Consider the following 18,266-nt stretch of genomic DNA (forward strand, 5'->3'; position numbering starts at 1 on the left):
GGAGAAATTAGGTAAGATAACTGGTCTGTATCATAGGGACTAAGAGCTTGGGCTCTTAGTTTTAATAAAATATATTATTTGGTATAAATTTGATTTCTGGTAGAAGTTAATTAAGGCTATAGTTCTATTAAATGTAGTCTTAATTCGGAGAATGATAGAATAGGTCAACAGTTCTTTACTTCTTTGAGTTTTAACACTTTATCAATGAAACTCTCCCCTGCCCTCTTATTTTTTTTTTCCTGGACTAGAAAGAATATTTTTTGTCTAACACATTTAAAATTTTTACTTTTAACAGAAATTAGCAGAGTACGGAAAGACATGTACAATGACACATTAAATGGCAGTACAGAGAAAAGGAGTGCAGAATTGCCTGATGCTGTGGGACCTATTGTTCAGTTACAAGAGAAACTTTATGTGCCTGTAAAAGAATACCCAGATGTAAGTATATTTTGTTTATATTCTTTTTTTTTTTTTCCCTGCTTCACGTACTTGGGAGGAGATCTGTCTGGTGGTAAAATACTTAAGCATTATCAACTACTTTAAAAAATATTTTCATGAGGAGCTAGAGGTGTGAATAATTTAGCATGGATAATTTTTAAACTTTATTTTTAAATATGTTTTCATTTGAATGCTGCTTTGTCACTTTTGGAAATGCACATAGTAAAGACTTGATTTTACATTTCAAATTGAGGCAAGAATTATAGAAAGAGCTTTGTCTTTGACCCGACTGTGCAGAGAAGCCAGAGACCCCAGAGAAGCATTTGGTCCTTTAAGTAAAATGAGAAGTTAAACTGAAGACAGCTTAGCTTCCTTGCAGTGCTAACATTTTTATGATAATCACTGTTTGTAAATTTTTTTTTTTAATCTTAGCCCCTTGCTCAGCTGTTCTCTTTGAGCATTTTGTTGTGGATGGTTTCCTTGTACTATACGATAAATTTATAAATGGCTCCAAACGCTGCCTTTTGTCACAAAGCCCTATGTGATACGTTCTTTTCTATCTCTGACCTCATTAAATGATTATCCCTCTTTCTCAATGCACTGTAGTCACATTGGCCCCTAAGAATAAGTCAAGTCTATTCCCAGCCTAAAGATCTTTATGTTTCCTATACACTGATCTTAATTGGCTGGCTTCCTCTTGTCCTAAGATTCTAGCTTAACTGTCACTTTACAGAGGCCTTCTGACCATTTTATCTAAAAGCAGTCTGGGGGGAGAGTATAGCTCAGTGGTAGAGTGCATGCTTAGCATGCACAAGATCCTGGGTTCAATCCCCAGTACCTCCATTAAAAAATAAATAAATAAAAGCCTAATTAACCCACTCCCCCAAAAAACCCAAAAAGAATTTAAAAGCAATCTGGTTACTCATTATTTCACTTGTCTCTTTATTTCTCTGCAGTAGCACTTATCTGGTATTTTTCTTTTATTTGTTTGTTGTCTCCAGCAGAATATAAGATTCTTAAAACAAGAACCTGTTTTTATTATTACTGCTGTGTTCCCAGTGCACATAATATTGACACAGTAGGCATCCAGTACCTATAGACTATATAAAGGCAAATTGATGGCTTTTTGCTATGTTTCAGAGGACTTCTGAAAGCAAATACAAGAAGTTAGTATTGTAAAGTAAAAAATGTGATGTGTACTCTTAAGATTCATTGATTATATCGATGGTATCCTAGTCTGGAGATGGAAAATAGATGTCTTGAGTTAATGGGGAAAAATGTTGATATTTTATAAGATACATTTCTGATACAGTTTCTTTAAAAACTTAATACCTTTAATGTCTTTTTATAAATATTTTTGGCTGCAAATATATAAACAGTTTTGGATAATGTAGGTAAAGAAATAGTTTGTTGGAAGATAATTGTATATAATCCAAAGGGTTAAAGGAATAGTTAGAGAATAAAACCTTATAAAAGAGAGGAACCACGCAAGACAGTTCTGGGAACCTCAGCCATAGTTTAGACCTTCTCTGTTGAGAGCCTTGCTTTTAACATAATTTGGCATCAGCACCTCTCTTCAAACCTCAGATTCTTAGGACAGAGAATGTGTTTTTGACCAATCTGCCATGACTAGGGACTGGGGTTAACTGACATAACCTAGATATGACCACCCTGCACCTACCCTGGGTATTAGATGATTCCAAGGATGGTGAATTGTGATCTGGACAGCTGTCCCAATTGGAGTCTACTACTGTTTGGTGATTCAGTATCTCCTAAACGACATCAGCCTTCTCATCTGCTTACTTAAACTCTAAAGGATAAGGATTCAGCAGTAGTCATTAACATAGGATACATAAGAGCATAAAACCTTGTTAGAGGATATAAGCTTGATCTGCCTGGTTCCCATTCTTTAAAAAAAAAAAAATCCTGTTCAGAGAGTGATATTATATTGCATTACTTAAAAGACATATGTCCCATACAGCCTTAGGTTAGAAGGGATGTGTTTTATAGTGTAGGTCCAGAGGGAAGAGCACCTATTTACTCTATTCCTGTTCTTCTACCAGTTGAGATTTATTGGTATGATCAACTGCTGTTACTGATGGATGTGTTTGGGTAGAACGTGTGATGTTGTCTAGATCAGTGGTTCTCAAAATGTGGTCCCAGGACTACGGTATTCACACCTCCTAGGCACTGGTAAATGTTCAAGCCCCATCTTAGACTAATTGAATCAGCAGCTCTAGGGAGTGAAGCCCAGCAGTCTGTCTTCCAAGCCCTACAGATGATAGTGGTGCGTGCTGAAGTTTGAGAAGTACTGCTCTCATTTGCTTACATCATCATCATAAGCCAGGCTAACAGGTGATCATATAGGGTCCTTTTGACAGGCGTTGTTCCAGGAGGCAGGTAGAGTGGTGAACTAAGCATCTCTGCTCTCGTGGAGCAGGCATTGCAGTAGCAGAGACAGACAATAAGCAAATTAATATTTTCTTAGGTTCAGTCAGTGTTACGGGAAAAAAAAGGGTGGTGAGCAGATAAGTAGTGGCTTGTGTTTATAGTCAAGGAGTCTCGTAAAATGAAGGGAATGCAGAGTCACAAATGGAGTGATGGGGAGGAAAACATGAATATCATCCGAGGGGAGAACGTTCCAGGCAGAGTGAGCAGCAGTCAATAACAGGCATGAGCATGCTTGGAAAGTGTGGTAAGATGTGAGGTTAAAAGGTTGGCAGAGGGGCCTGTAGGGGTGGGATTTTGTATACTGCTGAGTGAAATGGAAAGCCATCGGATTTTAAGAGATTCATTCTGGCTGCTGTGTGGAGAAAGGCTGTGGGTATTGGTGACAGCAGGGAGACCAGGAGGAACTTGAACAAGAGGACTTAGAAATGTTTGGATCCTGCAGAGATTGATAACTTAGTACCAATAGTATTTGCTGGTAGATTAGATAGTGGATGTGAAGGAAAATCAGGAATAACCCAAAGGTTTTGATCATTTGGAATAACCGAATCCCTGGTTCCTGAGCTGCAAAGTGGTGTTGAGTTTGAAGTCAGACATCCAGCTGTGGGCATGCAGATAGGTAGGTGGGTGTGTGAGTTGTGGATGACTCTTGGCACCCAAAAATGTTTATTTTATCAAAGCTTTTTAAATGAAAAATTTATAATTCATGGGAGAAAAGAAGTAGGTATAAAACCATTTTGGTCCTCCAGATCTTTTTTTGTTTGTTTTTCATTTTTTTGTTTTTGCAGGGAGTGGGTGGTAATTAGATTGATTTATTTATTTTTAGAGGAGGCACTGGGGATTGAGCCCAGGACCTTGTGCCTGCGAAGCATGTTCTCTCCCACTTGAGCTATACTCTCCCCGCTCAGATCACTTTTTTTTTTAAATATTCTTTAAATACCTTGATTTTAAATATCTGTTAAAAGAATTTGACAAAATTAGGATCTGCACATAGTTTTTCTTTGAGGTTATCAGTATGTACCACATGAATAGTAACTGTTTCGTAGTCTGTATTAGGAGCTATGTCTCACCTTTAAAAAATTGTATTAAACAAAACAAGGCAGTCTGTCAGATTTTGGCAGTATGGGAAAAGATTTTATTTCATAAATATGAATTAGATATTGGCCACAGTGAAACAAATATGCATTTTTCTTACTCTTGTCTTTGCTCACTTAATATGTCTTAGAGGTCCTTATATATATGTACGCTTCTCTCCCACCTCCCCCTTTTGTATGTAAGCTTGATTTTGTGAGCGAATTCATCCTGCTTGGCTCAGAAATGCTTTAATATTAAAACTTTAAAGGGTCAATGTAGCATAGTAGTCAAAAGTATGGACTCAGACCCCTGACTGGCTCTGCTGCTTGTATTATGACTTTGGGCAGATTACTTGTCATTCCTGGTCCTCAGTTTCCTCATCTCTGTAATGGAGGTAATCTCTTCTAGAGTTATGAGGGGTTATAAGTGAGTTGATAACATGTGAAGCACTTGGAAAATGCCATTGCACTGTGTAAGTGTTACCAGAATGTAGACCCCATGCGGGTGGGGATTTTGTCTGTTTCTGTATTCTCACCGCCTAAAATAGCGTCTGGTAGATGGGAAGTACACCAGAAATGTCTGCTGTGCATATCTGCATGAAAACCTCACTCTTTCAGTTATTGCTGAACTTCTAAAAATTTTTTTTTGTATTTTGAGTTTGCAAATAGCAACTTATTTATAAAAGTACGTGTTAATTTGGAGGTACTGTTTTGAACTTGGCTGTGTATGGCTCTGGGACTGACAGGAGAAGAGTCTTAGACTCAGTGGTGGTGAAGTGAGGCAGTGCTGTGTAGTGTCCTTCACAAGGGTTTTTAGTCAGTGGCTTAATGGTGTGAGAATAAGGTAATATGAGTAGCCTGTTGAAAATGTATTAAAAATTTTTACAAATTTATCTACTAATATTTATACTTATTAATAAAGCAGACTTATATTGCATCTCTGCTGTGTACCAAGCACATCCTGGAGGTGGGGATATTAATTCAGTAGAGAAAACTTTCTATGACATAGTTGAGGTAATAGTGGGTTTTGGAGCCAGATGGGCCTAGGTTTTGAATCCTGGCTTAACCCTCTTCCTGGCTGTATTTGTCAACAATTGCCACAACAGTGCTTCAGAATAAGCGGCCCTAAAACTCAGTGGCTTAAAATAACAAGCCTTGATGTCTGTACTCTCTGTTAGTCTGTATTGTATGTTGGCTGAGGTTCTGCTGATTGGGCTTAGCTGAGGTTGGTCTAGGCCGGCTGTGGGTGGGTTTAGATCTTTTTTATGTATATTCTTGCTGGGCTCAGCCCAAGGGGCAGCTACTTGGAGCATGCTCTTTTCCTGGCAGGTCACTGAAGGTGTCAACGCCAGGCCACACTGCTTAAACATGTGGAAGGCCTCTGCTCTTTTCCCATCCGCTGACACTCCGTTATCCCAGTGATCTGTCAACTGTGGACGATTTTGCCCCTCTGGGACATTTGGTAGTATCTGAAGATAATTTGAGTTGGCAAAACTTGGAGGAGATACTAGTGGTATCTAGTGGGTAGATGCCAAGGATGCTGCTCAGCATCCTGCAGTGCACAGGACAGTCCCCACGACAACGAGTTATCCTACCCCAGATATTAGTGGTGCTGAGGTTGATAAGCTGGATTATCGAGTCACTCCGTCCGCATGAGAAGGGGACTGAAATAAATATTAGCAAGAAATAATTGAGACTATCACATTGGGTTTGAGCACATGTTAACTTTGGAATCTGTTTCGTTGTCTATAAGGGTCATAAGGTCTACCTCAGAATTGTTTGGAGGAGTGAAGATAACAAGTATATGGTATCTGTATAGCACTCAGTATGGCTTTTATGATCATGAATAAGGAAAAAAATCTCTCTCCTTGAAGGAGCCCACAGTGTTGTATGAAAGCTAAAAAGATATTGTATTAAATCATTTAGGACTACTGAAGTTTATCAGACATTCATAAAATGACAGACATTAATGAAGATTAAAGTTATGCATAGGCCATCAAAAGGGTAATTTGGCCAGTTAAGTTGTTAAGGACTTGTTTGAATCCATGGAGACCTTATAAACAGTGTATGAATGGAGTTAACTCTGATTGATAATAAGTAAAAGATGCTATGTCTTAATGAGTTAGTAGTAATTCTATCATTAAATTTGCCTGGTTGTCATTTTTGAGTTGTAAGAAACTGTTTTATAGGATCTGCCAGAGTGGCAGGTAAGTTCTAAATATAGGCAAGGTCTAGCTGTTAGGGATGTTAGTCATCTGGTATATACATGAACAGATTAGATTGCTAAACTGGTTGCTTTGGACATGTTAGGATGAAATTGTAGTGAGACTTTTTCCAGAGATTTTACATGAAGATAACTTTGATTTTCTGATGTTTTTAAAATGGGTTTTAATTTTGAATGATCAGAGCCTTGAAAGGTGTGTCTTGGGTCTAGACTCTCATGATGACACATATGATCAGAGGGTTGTAAGATGGATAAATACCCTTTCAAATATTTTTTTTCCAGCTTGTAGGGTCCCAGTAGGATCCCATCCTGGCCACTGTAATTAATAATATAGATTTATAATGTTATTCACAGTACTGTCTATAGCTCATAATAATAATTTATGTTAATGGTGGAGCATGAGTATTTTTCCTGGGTGTGCAGATAAAATTTGGCTAATCATAACTTCTGAGTTAATATGGAGTTTTTTTGTGGTTTTCTGTTTCTCATGATTGTCATCTGCAAATTGACTGTTTAGCTGGCATTTGTTTTGGAGTAGTTACAAGCAGAGAAAAGGGATAGATCAGTGCAGTCAGTTATCCTTACTTAGTCTTTTTACGTTTGTCTATTGTGGCTTTCTTACTGTGTTGAAGGACTTAAGAGTCTTGATATAAACTACTTTCATCTTTGTTCTCCTGAGAAACAAGTGGACTTTAAGTCAAAATTTAATGATCTACAAAATCTCTTTTTTCGATACTTAGATTAAGCCTTGATTTTTGTCAGGACATGATCTTAAAAATGAGTGAAAGTATTTTAGAAGATCTGTACCTCTCTCTTCTTTAATAGTTTATACAGGAAACTGTTAGAGATAGATTGTTGATTGGGAGATGGTTAGATACGTATTTTTATTGAGTGCAGTTGCAAAGTGTTTCAGATTATGTAGTAACATTTTGGAGTTTTTAATTTAGCAGCACAGTTTGATAATATAGAGCATGTCCCTAAATTTCAGGTAGAGAAACTATTATTGTTGACTTAGAACTTTAAACAGATCAACATAATGAAAGTCAGTTTCATGACTTTTGGTTTTGAAGTTTCCTTTTTATTTCACTCTGCAAGGGTATATTGAGGGCCTGCTGTGTACCAAATATTTAATAGGTTCTTTATGGTTCTGAGATACATTAAATTTCTTAGGATGTTAATAGAAATTATTCCAAAAAGGATTTCAGGACAGTCTGAAAACAATAAATTTTGTTCAGCTCAGGTTTTTTAAGAGTTTAACAATTTTTAAAAATAAGCCTTCTCACAGTCTTTAAATATGAATGCTTTCTTTTGTAAGTAATACATTTTGATATTAAAAAGGATTAGTGTTCAGAAGAATAAATTAAAAGATGGAATTTTAGGGAAGAAGTATTGCTCGTGAGTGAATGTTTTCCAGTCTCAGTTGAGATAGAAAGCTTTGTCTGTGATTGACCTTGTCCAAAAAGAGTTTGTTAGGATCTACTCTGTTAAAATTATTAGTACAGAGGACTTGTAGAGTCAATTAGAAACCTGACCACAGATATCTAACCTCCATATCTCTTAAAGATTCTCACTGAAATAACCAAAGGAGTATAATACAAAAGTTGGAGAGAAACCTGCTTCTCAGTGCTGTTGGATATTTCTGTTAAATACTAAAGGAAAGCTCAAGGTGCTGATCTACTTTTGACCCATCTTGAGAGAGCAGTGTCTCCTGGAAGTGAGTGAAGTGGTCAGTAGCAGAATCTTCTAATCCTAACCCTCTTCCCTCCAAAATTGGCAATGAAATGGGATGGTTGAAGGTTATACCACTTGAGCTCGACTACCCATTTTTGTGCCTGCTTATTGTAGGTAACCTAAATTTATGCCTTCTTTTGGTTAGAATTTGAGAAGAAAACTACTGTAGTTTTTTATGGAACCTGCTTTAACTGTACCTTGGTGACACTGAAAGAGAACTTTTCAGTAACTAGCCTTAGAATTAAATTTAATTATTTCACTGGAAAAGCAGTTATTATATGACTTAATAAACCCACCCCTTTAGAACAAAATAGTTCAGAAATAAATTAGGGGACTTAACTGAAATGTAGTTTTGGCTGCAGTAGGAAACTGCTTTGCCTAAGTTCAAAAACATCATCAGTAAGTAGCCTGCCTAGCATGGTCTTGGCCATCTCCGTGTTTCATATTGATGTGATCATTTTTCTTTATTCTTGGTAAGGAATTGATTGAGCTTCAAAAAATGTATCTATGTTGTGTTTGGGGTTGTAGAAAACGGATTACTTTCTTTCCTTTTTAAATGTAAGTTTGTATAAAAGCAGTATAAATTTGCAATCTTAAGCACAGATTAAAACAAAAGAAAACCCCACAGTTTGAAAAGTGATTAGAAACATGAAGGCTAAAGAGGAGATCTGAGTATAAACCAGTAAAATTTTGGTGGTGTTCTTTCAATCCAGAAATACTGTGTGTGTCCAGTGCCAGGCACCTGGCAGAGAAATATGAAAAGACATAATCCTGCACTCATGGCTGCTGCTACAGCCAGGCTCCAGCTCCGCAGGAGTGCCTGAACACAGGGAATGGCAGTGACTGAAGACAAGGAGAGAGATTAAATAATGAAAATCTTAAGATTTCTTAGTCTGTTACATGTGGAGGCTAATATTGTTGAGGAACCAAGAGTAAGAGATGATAAATGCATATATATTAACAGAATATAATAATTAAAAGACACTGTAAACTGAGTTATTCTTAACAATGTAACATTGAACCAGGGTGGTGTAAAAAATGGTTATTGTAAGTCAAATGTAACTAAAGTTCTTGCCAAAAAGAGCAGGTCTCTTTAAGAGAGCTGAATCAACATTTTGGAAACAGTGTATGAGGCTGATGATATTTATGCAGTAAAACATAAGAAATCAATTTCAAAGAGCCTTAGACTGTACCTCATAATCTCTGGTCAGAACTACTACATACATACTTGTGTCATCTCCTGGGCTCATCTTCAGGGTCTGCAGTAACACTTGGAAGCTCAATCTTAATGCAAATAATCACTCTCTCTCTTTTTTGAAGTTATACATATTTGTTATTAAATTATGTGGATGAATTAATGATCACATAAAGGTTTTCATTCATATAAGATTCAATTAAAGTGAAAAGGATGTGTATGTTGATTGTTAAAGCAGTGATCTCAACCAGTAAAAGATGAAAATATTGAAAAGGCCACGTGTGGTTATGTAAAGTCATTTGATAATGATGTGTTTTGTGATGTGGGTGGAAAAGAAATTATAAGAACACAGTTGGACTCATTCTGAAAGTAAACTTGAATCTGAGGAGAGTTTTTATAAACTTTGTACTAAACAATCTGAATGATTAATAAGAATGAGAAAACTAAACATGAGTAGCTGGTATGATGAGGGTATATATTTGGAATCTTTAGAAGAGAGGTGTTATATTATACTGATTAAGTGTCCAAACTCTATATTCAATCTAGGTGTTCTACGATTTGGACTATTTTTGTAACCTCTCATCTATGAAATGTGGATGATAATAGTAACCACCTTTCTAGTGTTGTTCAGAAGATTAAGTGACTTAATGCATGTAAAGTGCCAAACAGAGAAATTAGCTTACACTGGAACGCTCATAATAAGACGTGCTCAGCACCTAAAGGTTGAATAACAGAGTCCTGGCACCCGTGGTAGATACTTCCATGTTGAGGTGGGAAGTGGGAGTAATAGTTGTTTCTGTGACATCACTGACTGTGCCGTTTGGAGTTTATCTTGGGATCAGTCAGTCAGGCTTCCCATTTCAGAAGCTTCTGAAAGTATGAGTTCCTGTGCTGTATATAACTTACTTAGTGATTGTATTTTTTATTGTGAGAGTGAAAAATCACTGAAAATGAACATCACTGGTTTTTTTGAACCCTTTTAATTGTGTTATCCAGCAGTCTGAATAGATGTTAATTTCTTCTGTGTGTGCTGTATGTTGTGTGAGGCACTGTGGACTAAAACAAACAAAAAACAGGTGCTGGTTTCTGACTTCAAGGAATGCCCTTCAAAAGACATGCATATCTTTGCTTAGTGTGATATATGGGCTGTAGGAGGTGGGTGCACAGTGTTCCGAGCTCCTCACTTTGGAGGAGAAAACAGCTGGCACTAGGAGTGGAAGAACACAGAAGGAAAATGACAGAAGGAGCACTTGAGCTCAAGATTAGGAGGATTTGACATGTTGTTTGGTGGGAAGGAAGGAGAAAGAAAGGTGTTACATGGAACAAAAATTAAAAACACCTGCTGTTTTTAGAGAACAGTGAACATGTGTCTGAACAGAAGGATAATAGCAAAAATAAAGGTTTGAAAAGTAGCTAGGGGTCTTTTAGAGGGCCTTGTGTATAAGAGTTAGGACCTTAGACTGTCAAAATACATTGTCATCTATTTGTGTCATAAAACCCTTGTTGGCTTTCATTGCCCTCATATTTTTATTTTAATTGGTTAAATAATTTTTTGTTTTTGTAAATACTTGTTATTTATTTTCTAGAAGGATAGCCATCTTATTCACCTGAGTTTGTTTTGAATGGTTTTAGCCTCTTTCCCAATTGTATGTATACTTAAGGGATGAAGATTTGACGTAATTTAGGATATCCAAGTTCATGCTATAGATTTCATGCTTTGGTTATTATTAGTTACCGTTTTCCACTTGTAACATCTGTTGGTGTAAATGCTTCTTCTTAAAAAGCCATGTGCCACCAACAGAAGATGTGTATGAAGGCCTAATATATGAAAGATTTTGCAAAATGGTTTCTGTAGTAATTATTATGTAGCAGAAGACATATTTGACTACTTATCTAGAATTAATATGAAGATAGAGAAGGGATAAGACACTTGTCTCCCCTCAAAGTAGAAGACATTTTGATATATTCATTCTGATTGTTGTTGTTATTTTTTAAACAGAATAATTCCACTGATTTTCGCTGAACTCTTGTATCCCTGGCCAAACTGGTTTTAGCTGATTAATGAGTATAGTTCTGACATGAATATTGGTATTTTCATTTACATTAATGAGTAGGTGAAAATGAAAATCACAAAGACATGTTGAAACTTCATTTGTTTATAAATGACAAACTCACCCCGTTTTTGAATTTGATAATGATTTTGAATACTGGAAGAACATTGTGCTATTCATAATGAATGATTTAAGACACAGCAAACCTTTAAACTTAATCTGCATTGTTAACACTTTCTCCTTCACTGTCATAAGTCTAGAGTTAATCAGTAAAACAATAAGATCAAAGAAAAGATTCAGGTGTTTTTATTTAAAAACAGCTGTATTGCTAAGTAGTCATGACTGCTCTCATCTTACACAGTTGTATATGATAGGCTTACTAGTGTTGCCTACACTAGAGGTGGTCCATTTTTTGTCATCTGCTAAGTGGAAGACTTTCAAATCAATAAATGTACATTTGTGTGTATGGGTTTCTTACCTACTAAGTTGCTTATGTGATTATGCTGTAAGTTTTGTAAGATACCTAACTAAAATCACCTTGGAAATCCTAGACACAATATTTAAAAACAGATATCAACTTATTGGGCAAAGCAGTCCAAAGAAATGCATCTTCTTTTAAAAATTGTTTTTCTAAGATTTTAAGCAGAAATTAGTCTTTAACACATACTAGAAGTGTTTTACTGAAATGCTTTTGGAAATCCATTTTTTGTTTTGTTTTTCAATAGTGTGCCACAGAAGGTTTTTTAGCTTTAATTGTAGATTTTTTAAAATGTTAATGGAAAGATTTGCTATAATACTTTATATTTTGTCATTGGGAGAAATCTATCTTTTCTATTTAAAATTAAGTGAGCAGCAACAAATAGCATTAGACATGATTGTTGTTAACCTCTTCTTTAGAAATTAACATGCCACTTGGCAGAAATATAATTGGCAAGCCATATAGAAGGTCTGTACTTAAACAGTAGGGTTAATGAATTTTTTTTTTTTCTTTTTTCTTTCTTTTGGCCTTTAAAGTTGCAGTTAGCTCAGGCTGTTTGAAATGATTTTCTTTGAATGTATTGTGACATTGTTTTAATTGAATGAAGCTGCAGAACTAGCATGATAAATCAACACAGAATGAATTTTAATGCAAGGCAAATGATATTAACTTGGAAATTGGTTGCAGTAGACAAAGCAGCTGCTATGATTAATTTTTTTTCATTCTCTACGTACACCATTTTGAGAAGGATGACCTTGACAGTTTGAATTGTATTAGAATCCCAGTGGTATGCCCTTTAACACACTTGAGCTGGTTTTTGTTGGTTCTGGAGCAGTGGAGATTGGTTTATTTTTAAGATGGGAAAATTTTGTTACGGATTTAATATGTTAGTTTTGACTGATTTTAAAACATTTTTTAGTTAGTAAATAATAATTGTGAGGATTACTTAGCTGTGGTAAAAGTCTTTCTGTGTAATCTTAATGTCATAGTTCTAGCACAAGAGATTCAATATGTGAAAAGAATAGGATGTGCCACAGAGGGTCTTCTAAGTGTGTGTCGTAAAATGGAGTCCAACCAGTTTGACAGAGCACACAAATAAAGAAAACAGTTACCTGTTAGTTACCTGAAGTGCTAAAGTACTTCTATTCATAATGCATTTTGCCAGACATCCTTTGCCATGTTTGAGATATATAATGTATATCCACTATGCGAGTTACTTTAGAAAGAGATCTGTGTAGAGTACAACTATTATTAGGAAGAGTAGGCGGGGTTACTTACTTCAAGAAACAGTTCAGTTAGCAAGTAGAGTGAAGGCATTTTCATATACTTCTTGAGAGCAAGAATTTCTCCTTTTCCTCTTCCCCTTTATCTTTTTTTTTTTAATCCCTAGCATCTATCTCACTCATTACTGCATAGCAAATCTTAAATAAATGTTTTGTTAAAAACATGAAAATGAAAGGTTGTTTTCTATTCTACTGAAAAATACTCTAACTGAACAAATGGAGTTAGGGATGGGATGTGGCTGTTCTTTCTCTGTTTGGATTGTTTGAGGAGAGGAGAGGAGAGGAGAGGAGAGGAGAGGGAGTGAAGTTTTATAGAATCTGTGACTTTATATACATGAAGGTAGAGTTAGCAAGTTGCAGAAAAGTAGGAAGAGCTTGCTCTAAATGAACATAGAGCCAAGCCTGTTAATAAATTTTCTGTGATCTTTTTCCTCTTTCGCAAACCCTCATTTTTTTATGGTAGTATATTTTTTACCCTGAAGTTACTATATTGCCTAAAGTGATACCAATTCTAGATCTATTTAGATTAAAAGGCAACTTCTTAAAAATGTCCTGGATTTCTCTGTTAAGAACTAAGGGTAATTCAGACCAGCTGAGCAATTCTAGTAAAAGAGGGTGCAATAGGAAAAAAACATCTGCTTGAAAGCATCAGAGACCCAGTAAGATTGTGAAGAATTGCTAGTTCAGGATCCTTGGGAGGACAGAGAATCAAGGTTGTAAGCCTGGCTTGGGGGATACTCCTTTTCTCTAGTCTGTTTGCTGAATCTGGAGAGGACAGCTGAGAGGCTGAACTCTGAGGGACTTGGGTTGGAATCTATAACGTATCTCTCTGAACTCCTCCCCATCCCCAGTCTTTGCTTTGGGTAGGGATCTGATGGGTGTCGTTCTAGGGGAAAGAGTGAATCCTTATTTCCAAGGCCCGCGCATACACTGCATGATGCTGATTAAAAGTACCTCAACCTCAGTAAGTAAAATTGTATTGAGATGATCTTTGGTTGCTAGTAGCAATAGGTACCTGGCCGAAGCTAACATACATTCTCTCTGGGGGAAGGTAACATCATCTTAGGCCTTGTATTTCTGTAAGCTATTTAGTAAGTACATTGTCTGGCACATACTAGAAAATAAACACACAGTAAGGTAAGATGACATTAACAAAAGTCTGAAGAAACAACAAGACAAAAGAAACAAATCCACAGAAACTTTAGATATTGGAATTATTAGACCCAGACTTTATAAAAGTTATGCTTACTATCTGTAAGAAGACTAAAGATAAGTTGGGGAAACATGGCAGAGAAATGGGAACTGTAAAAGACAAATCAGACTGAAAAATTCCTTAGCTGAAATTAATAGGTTTACTGAAGATTAAAAGCTTTTGAAGAAAGAATTAGTGAACTGTAAGTTGGCTCAGAAGAAAATACTCAGCTTGGAGAGGCAGAGGGGTAGAAAAACTAGGAGGGAGTGTGAAAAATGAAAGGAATTCAGTGAGAAAGTCCAATATATGTTGTTGGAATATTAGGAAAAGAGGGAGATAGAATGGATCAGAGGCAGCATATGAGAGGAGCATGGTTGAGAACTCTCAAACCAAAGAAATAAAGTCACAGATTTATGAAACTCTGAACCGCAAAATGAAAACCATAGTTAGGTTATGTTATAGTAAAACTAGTGAAAACTCATATTGAGTAGGAAATCTTAAAAGTAGCAAGAAGAGTGGAAAGATTACTTTTAAAGGAGCAACAGTAAGTCTCGGCTCGTTTCTCGGAAGTAGCAGAGGAAATCAGAAGACAGGGTAAAGAAACTTTCAGGGTGCTAAAAGAAAATAACTGCCAAGCTAGAGTTCCATGGCCATCAAGAAGAACACGTTTTCAGGTAAGAAAAAACTGAGAGACTTCATCACCAGAAGACTTTCACTGAAGAAAATATAATGAGTGTTTTCCAGGCAGAAGAAAAATGACCCTAGTTGGAAAGTTGAAGATACAGAAAGGAATAAAGAGCAATGAAAATGGGAAATGCATGGGTAAACGTGAATGCACATTACCTGTATAGAGTCATAATGTCCTGTTGAGTTAAAAATATAAATAAAATTTGAGAACAACTAGTACTATGTGAACTGGATTGGGCTACATGATGTTAAATAGTCTGGGGTCCTTGCATTGTATGGGAAGGAGGTAAAAATACGCATTAACATTAGTGTTTGATAATTCAGTGATGCATGTCTAGGGTAAACAAACATGTAACTTTCAAGCTAATAGAAAGGAAAAATGAAATGAGAAAACACGCTCATTTGTATCTGTGTACACCCCACCACTCCCCAGGAAAGGAGGCATGGAAGAAAATAAACAAACATAAAAGAGGTAAGGCCTTGTAGAAAGGCCTTCTTAGTAGGAAGGTGCATACAGACCATATAGTGTAAATGGGCTAAGTGTTCCAGTTAAAATTAAAAGATTACAAGATTGGATAAAGAAACAAAACTCATATGGATGCTGTTTAATGGAGTCCCATTTAAAATATAAGGATAACAAAGGGTTGAAAGTAATAGGATTGAGAAAGATTTACCATGAAATACCAAACGTCAAAAAATTTTTATCTCTGTATTAATGTCTGGGCTTAATGGCAAAAGGTATTACTAGAGATAAAGAGGGCCACTTCCTAATGACGGAAGGATATAATTTTGTATACACCAAATAACACAGCCTCTAAACACGTAAAGCAAAAATAGAATGAACAGTAGAAACAGACAAAAGTTAATCACAGAGGAATTTGCCTACTTTTTGAGCACCCATGGAATATTTAGAAAAATTGACCATACTGCCATGCTTAAAAGCAAGTCTGAACAAATATTACAGGATTGATTTTATACATAGTATGTGTTTTTTGATCACAATGTAGGAGGCTAGAAATCAGTAACAAAGATACTTAGGAAATTCTCATGTTTGAGAAGAATTATTTAAATATTCAATAACGATGAAATTATTTCACCTGAATGATAGTGGAAATACTGCATGTCAGAACTTTGGGATACAGCTAAAGCCAGCTTAGAGGAATACTTTGCTTCAAAAGTACATATATTAGAAATGAAGGAATGGTGCAGTAAGCTAAGCATCCATTTTACAATGTTGGAAAAAGTACAGCAGAGTAAAACTAAAAGAAATAGAAGGAAGAACATAATAAAGGTAAGAGTAGAAATTAATTAAAGACAAAAAATACACAAAATGAAGATGGTAAGATGGTTAGTGCATAGAATGGCTATTGCTGCATTATAATGAGCTACCCCAGAAACTTACATTAAAACAACCACCATCTGTTTTGCTCCTGTTTCTGTTCAGCAAAGCATTTCTTGTGATCTGCATCTGCAGTCTGGTGTGGGTTAGTCCAGCATTCCTGTTTTTACGCGTTGTCTAGCTGCGGACTGGGGGAGACACTGAGGATGACTAGGTAGCTTGTTTTTCATTCTCTAGTTGGTTAGTCTGAGATTGTTTACATGGGAATAATAGGATTCTAAGAGAGTAAATGCACGTAAGACTGAGACTTAGGTTTTTAACACACAGCACTCTTTCCACTACATTGTGCTGGAAAGCCAGTTACAGTGCTAGTGCAGACTCAAGAGGTAAGGGGAGCAGCAGATAGACACTGCAAATGGCATAGATTACCTTTAGGGGTGAGTGGATAATTGTGGCCATTTTTGGAATCAGTCAATGCTAGTGAACAAAAGCAAAAGTAAATTCTTTCAAAAGACTGGAAGGATGATTAAGAAAAAGGAAGACACAGGTAACCAAACAGGAATGAAAGAGGGAACATGTTACAGATCCTGTAGCTATTAAAAGGAAAATTAGAGAAAAACCTTAAGCTAGCAAGTTTGAAAATTTAAACAATGTGGATTTATTTCTAGATGATAAGTTACCAAAATTAACATATGAAGGAATAGAAAAATCTAAATTAAATAACAGAATTCCTTAATTGAAAACCTTGCACAGAGAAGAAAACTCTAGGCCCAGGTGGCTTCACCACTCATTTCTATTCAGTATTTAAGGGAGAAGTAACACAAGTCAGCTTCTACAAGTCAGTCCAAAGAACAGAAAACGGGGGAAATGCATCCTAACACATTTTGAGGCCAGAATAACCTTGATGTGAAAACCCGAGAAGCATTTTACGAAAAAGGAAAATTTCAAGCCAGTTCCATTTGTGAATGTAAATTTTCTTAAAAAGTCATCACCAAAATGCTAGCAAACTGAACCTAACAATTTATAACAAAGGATAATACATCATGATCATTTTTACTGTAGAAATGTAAGGTTAGTGTAACATTTGATAATTTCGTGTAATCCACTGCATTAACAGAATAAAGTAGAAATATGGTTTTCTCAATAGATAGTGAAGAAATATGATACATTTAAACATCCACTCATGACTTTAACCAACAACAACAAACTCTTAGCAAGCTAGGAAATAGAAGGACTTTTCTTAATCTGGTAAAATATATCTATGCAAAGTCTACAGATTACTTTCAACTTTGTAGTGAACTGTTGAAAGCTTTATTCTTGGAATCTGAAACAAGCCAAGAATGATACACTTTTGTTTTACTTTGAACTAAAGATGTGCTGGCCAGTGCAGAAAGGATGGCAAGAAAAATAAATTTAAAAGTGTGATGGACGGTGATAAATTTTTTCCTTTCCATTATTTGCAAGTGATATTGTTTACCTAAAGAATCCAAAAGAACCTACAGAAAAGTTACGGGTATTAATAATGAAACTGGGGTTCTGGGTACAAAGTAGGATATTGAAAAAATCAATTATTCATTCTTATATAAACAGCAGAAATGAAGAAAAATACGGTATACACTAGCAAAAATAACCCCAAATGCCTGGGATTAAACCTAACAAAAAAATGAGTGAAGGCACAGTAAAAAAAAAAAAAAAAAAAAAAAAGCTTTGTATTCTTGAGAGATAATGAAAGAATACCTAACCAAGTGAGGAAATTATATACCATGTTCATGATGCTAAAGATTCTGTTGTAATATTCCAATAAAATTATTGCTAGTATAATTTTAGAAATTGACCAACTTTTTCTAAAATCTGTATGGAAACACAAAGGCTGAGACACTCTTAAAGAAGCAAGGTGAAATAACATGCTATACTGCATATTAAGGTTTTAAAGAATAAAGTTTCAATAAATAATAAATTGTGCTATTTAAAGCAAGGATAAACAAATAGATTAATAAAATAAAGAGCCCAGAAATAGACCCAAGTATTTATAGATGTTGTTTATGACGCGACGGCACTGTAAAGCAGTTGGAAAAGGGTAGTCTCTTGAGTAAAGATGCACGAGGACAGTTGGGTATACATGTGGGA

The 18,266-nt window shown here is 35.7% G+C and overlaps 1 protein-coding gene across 7 annotated transcripts in view; it reads left to right on the forward strand.

Moving 5' to 3' along the window:
* Window positions 1-18,266, forward strand: part of QKI (QKI, KH domain containing RNA binding) — a 142,699-nt gene that overhangs the window by 36,982 nt on the left and 87,451 nt on the right. For all 7 annotated transcript variants that reach the window (XR_004322108.1, XM_032485320.1, XM_032485322.1 and 4 more), the window contains exon 2: window positions 296-438. Coding sequence is in view for 6 of the 7 variants with exons in the window: in XM_032485320.1 (XP_032341211.1) it covers window positions 296-438 (143 nt within the window). In the remaining variant the exon portion in view is untranslated. The remainder of the gene's footprint in view (window positions 1-295; window positions 439-18,266) is intronic.

The sequence above is a fragment of the Camelus ferus genome, chromosome 8 (genome assembly GCF_009834535.1).
Source record: "Camelus ferus isolate YT-003-E chromosome 8, BCGSAC_Cfer_1.0, whole genome shotgun sequence".
Classification (NCBI taxonomy): domain Eukaryota; kingdom Metazoa; phylum Chordata; class Mammalia; order Artiodactyla; family Camelidae; genus Camelus; species Camelus ferus.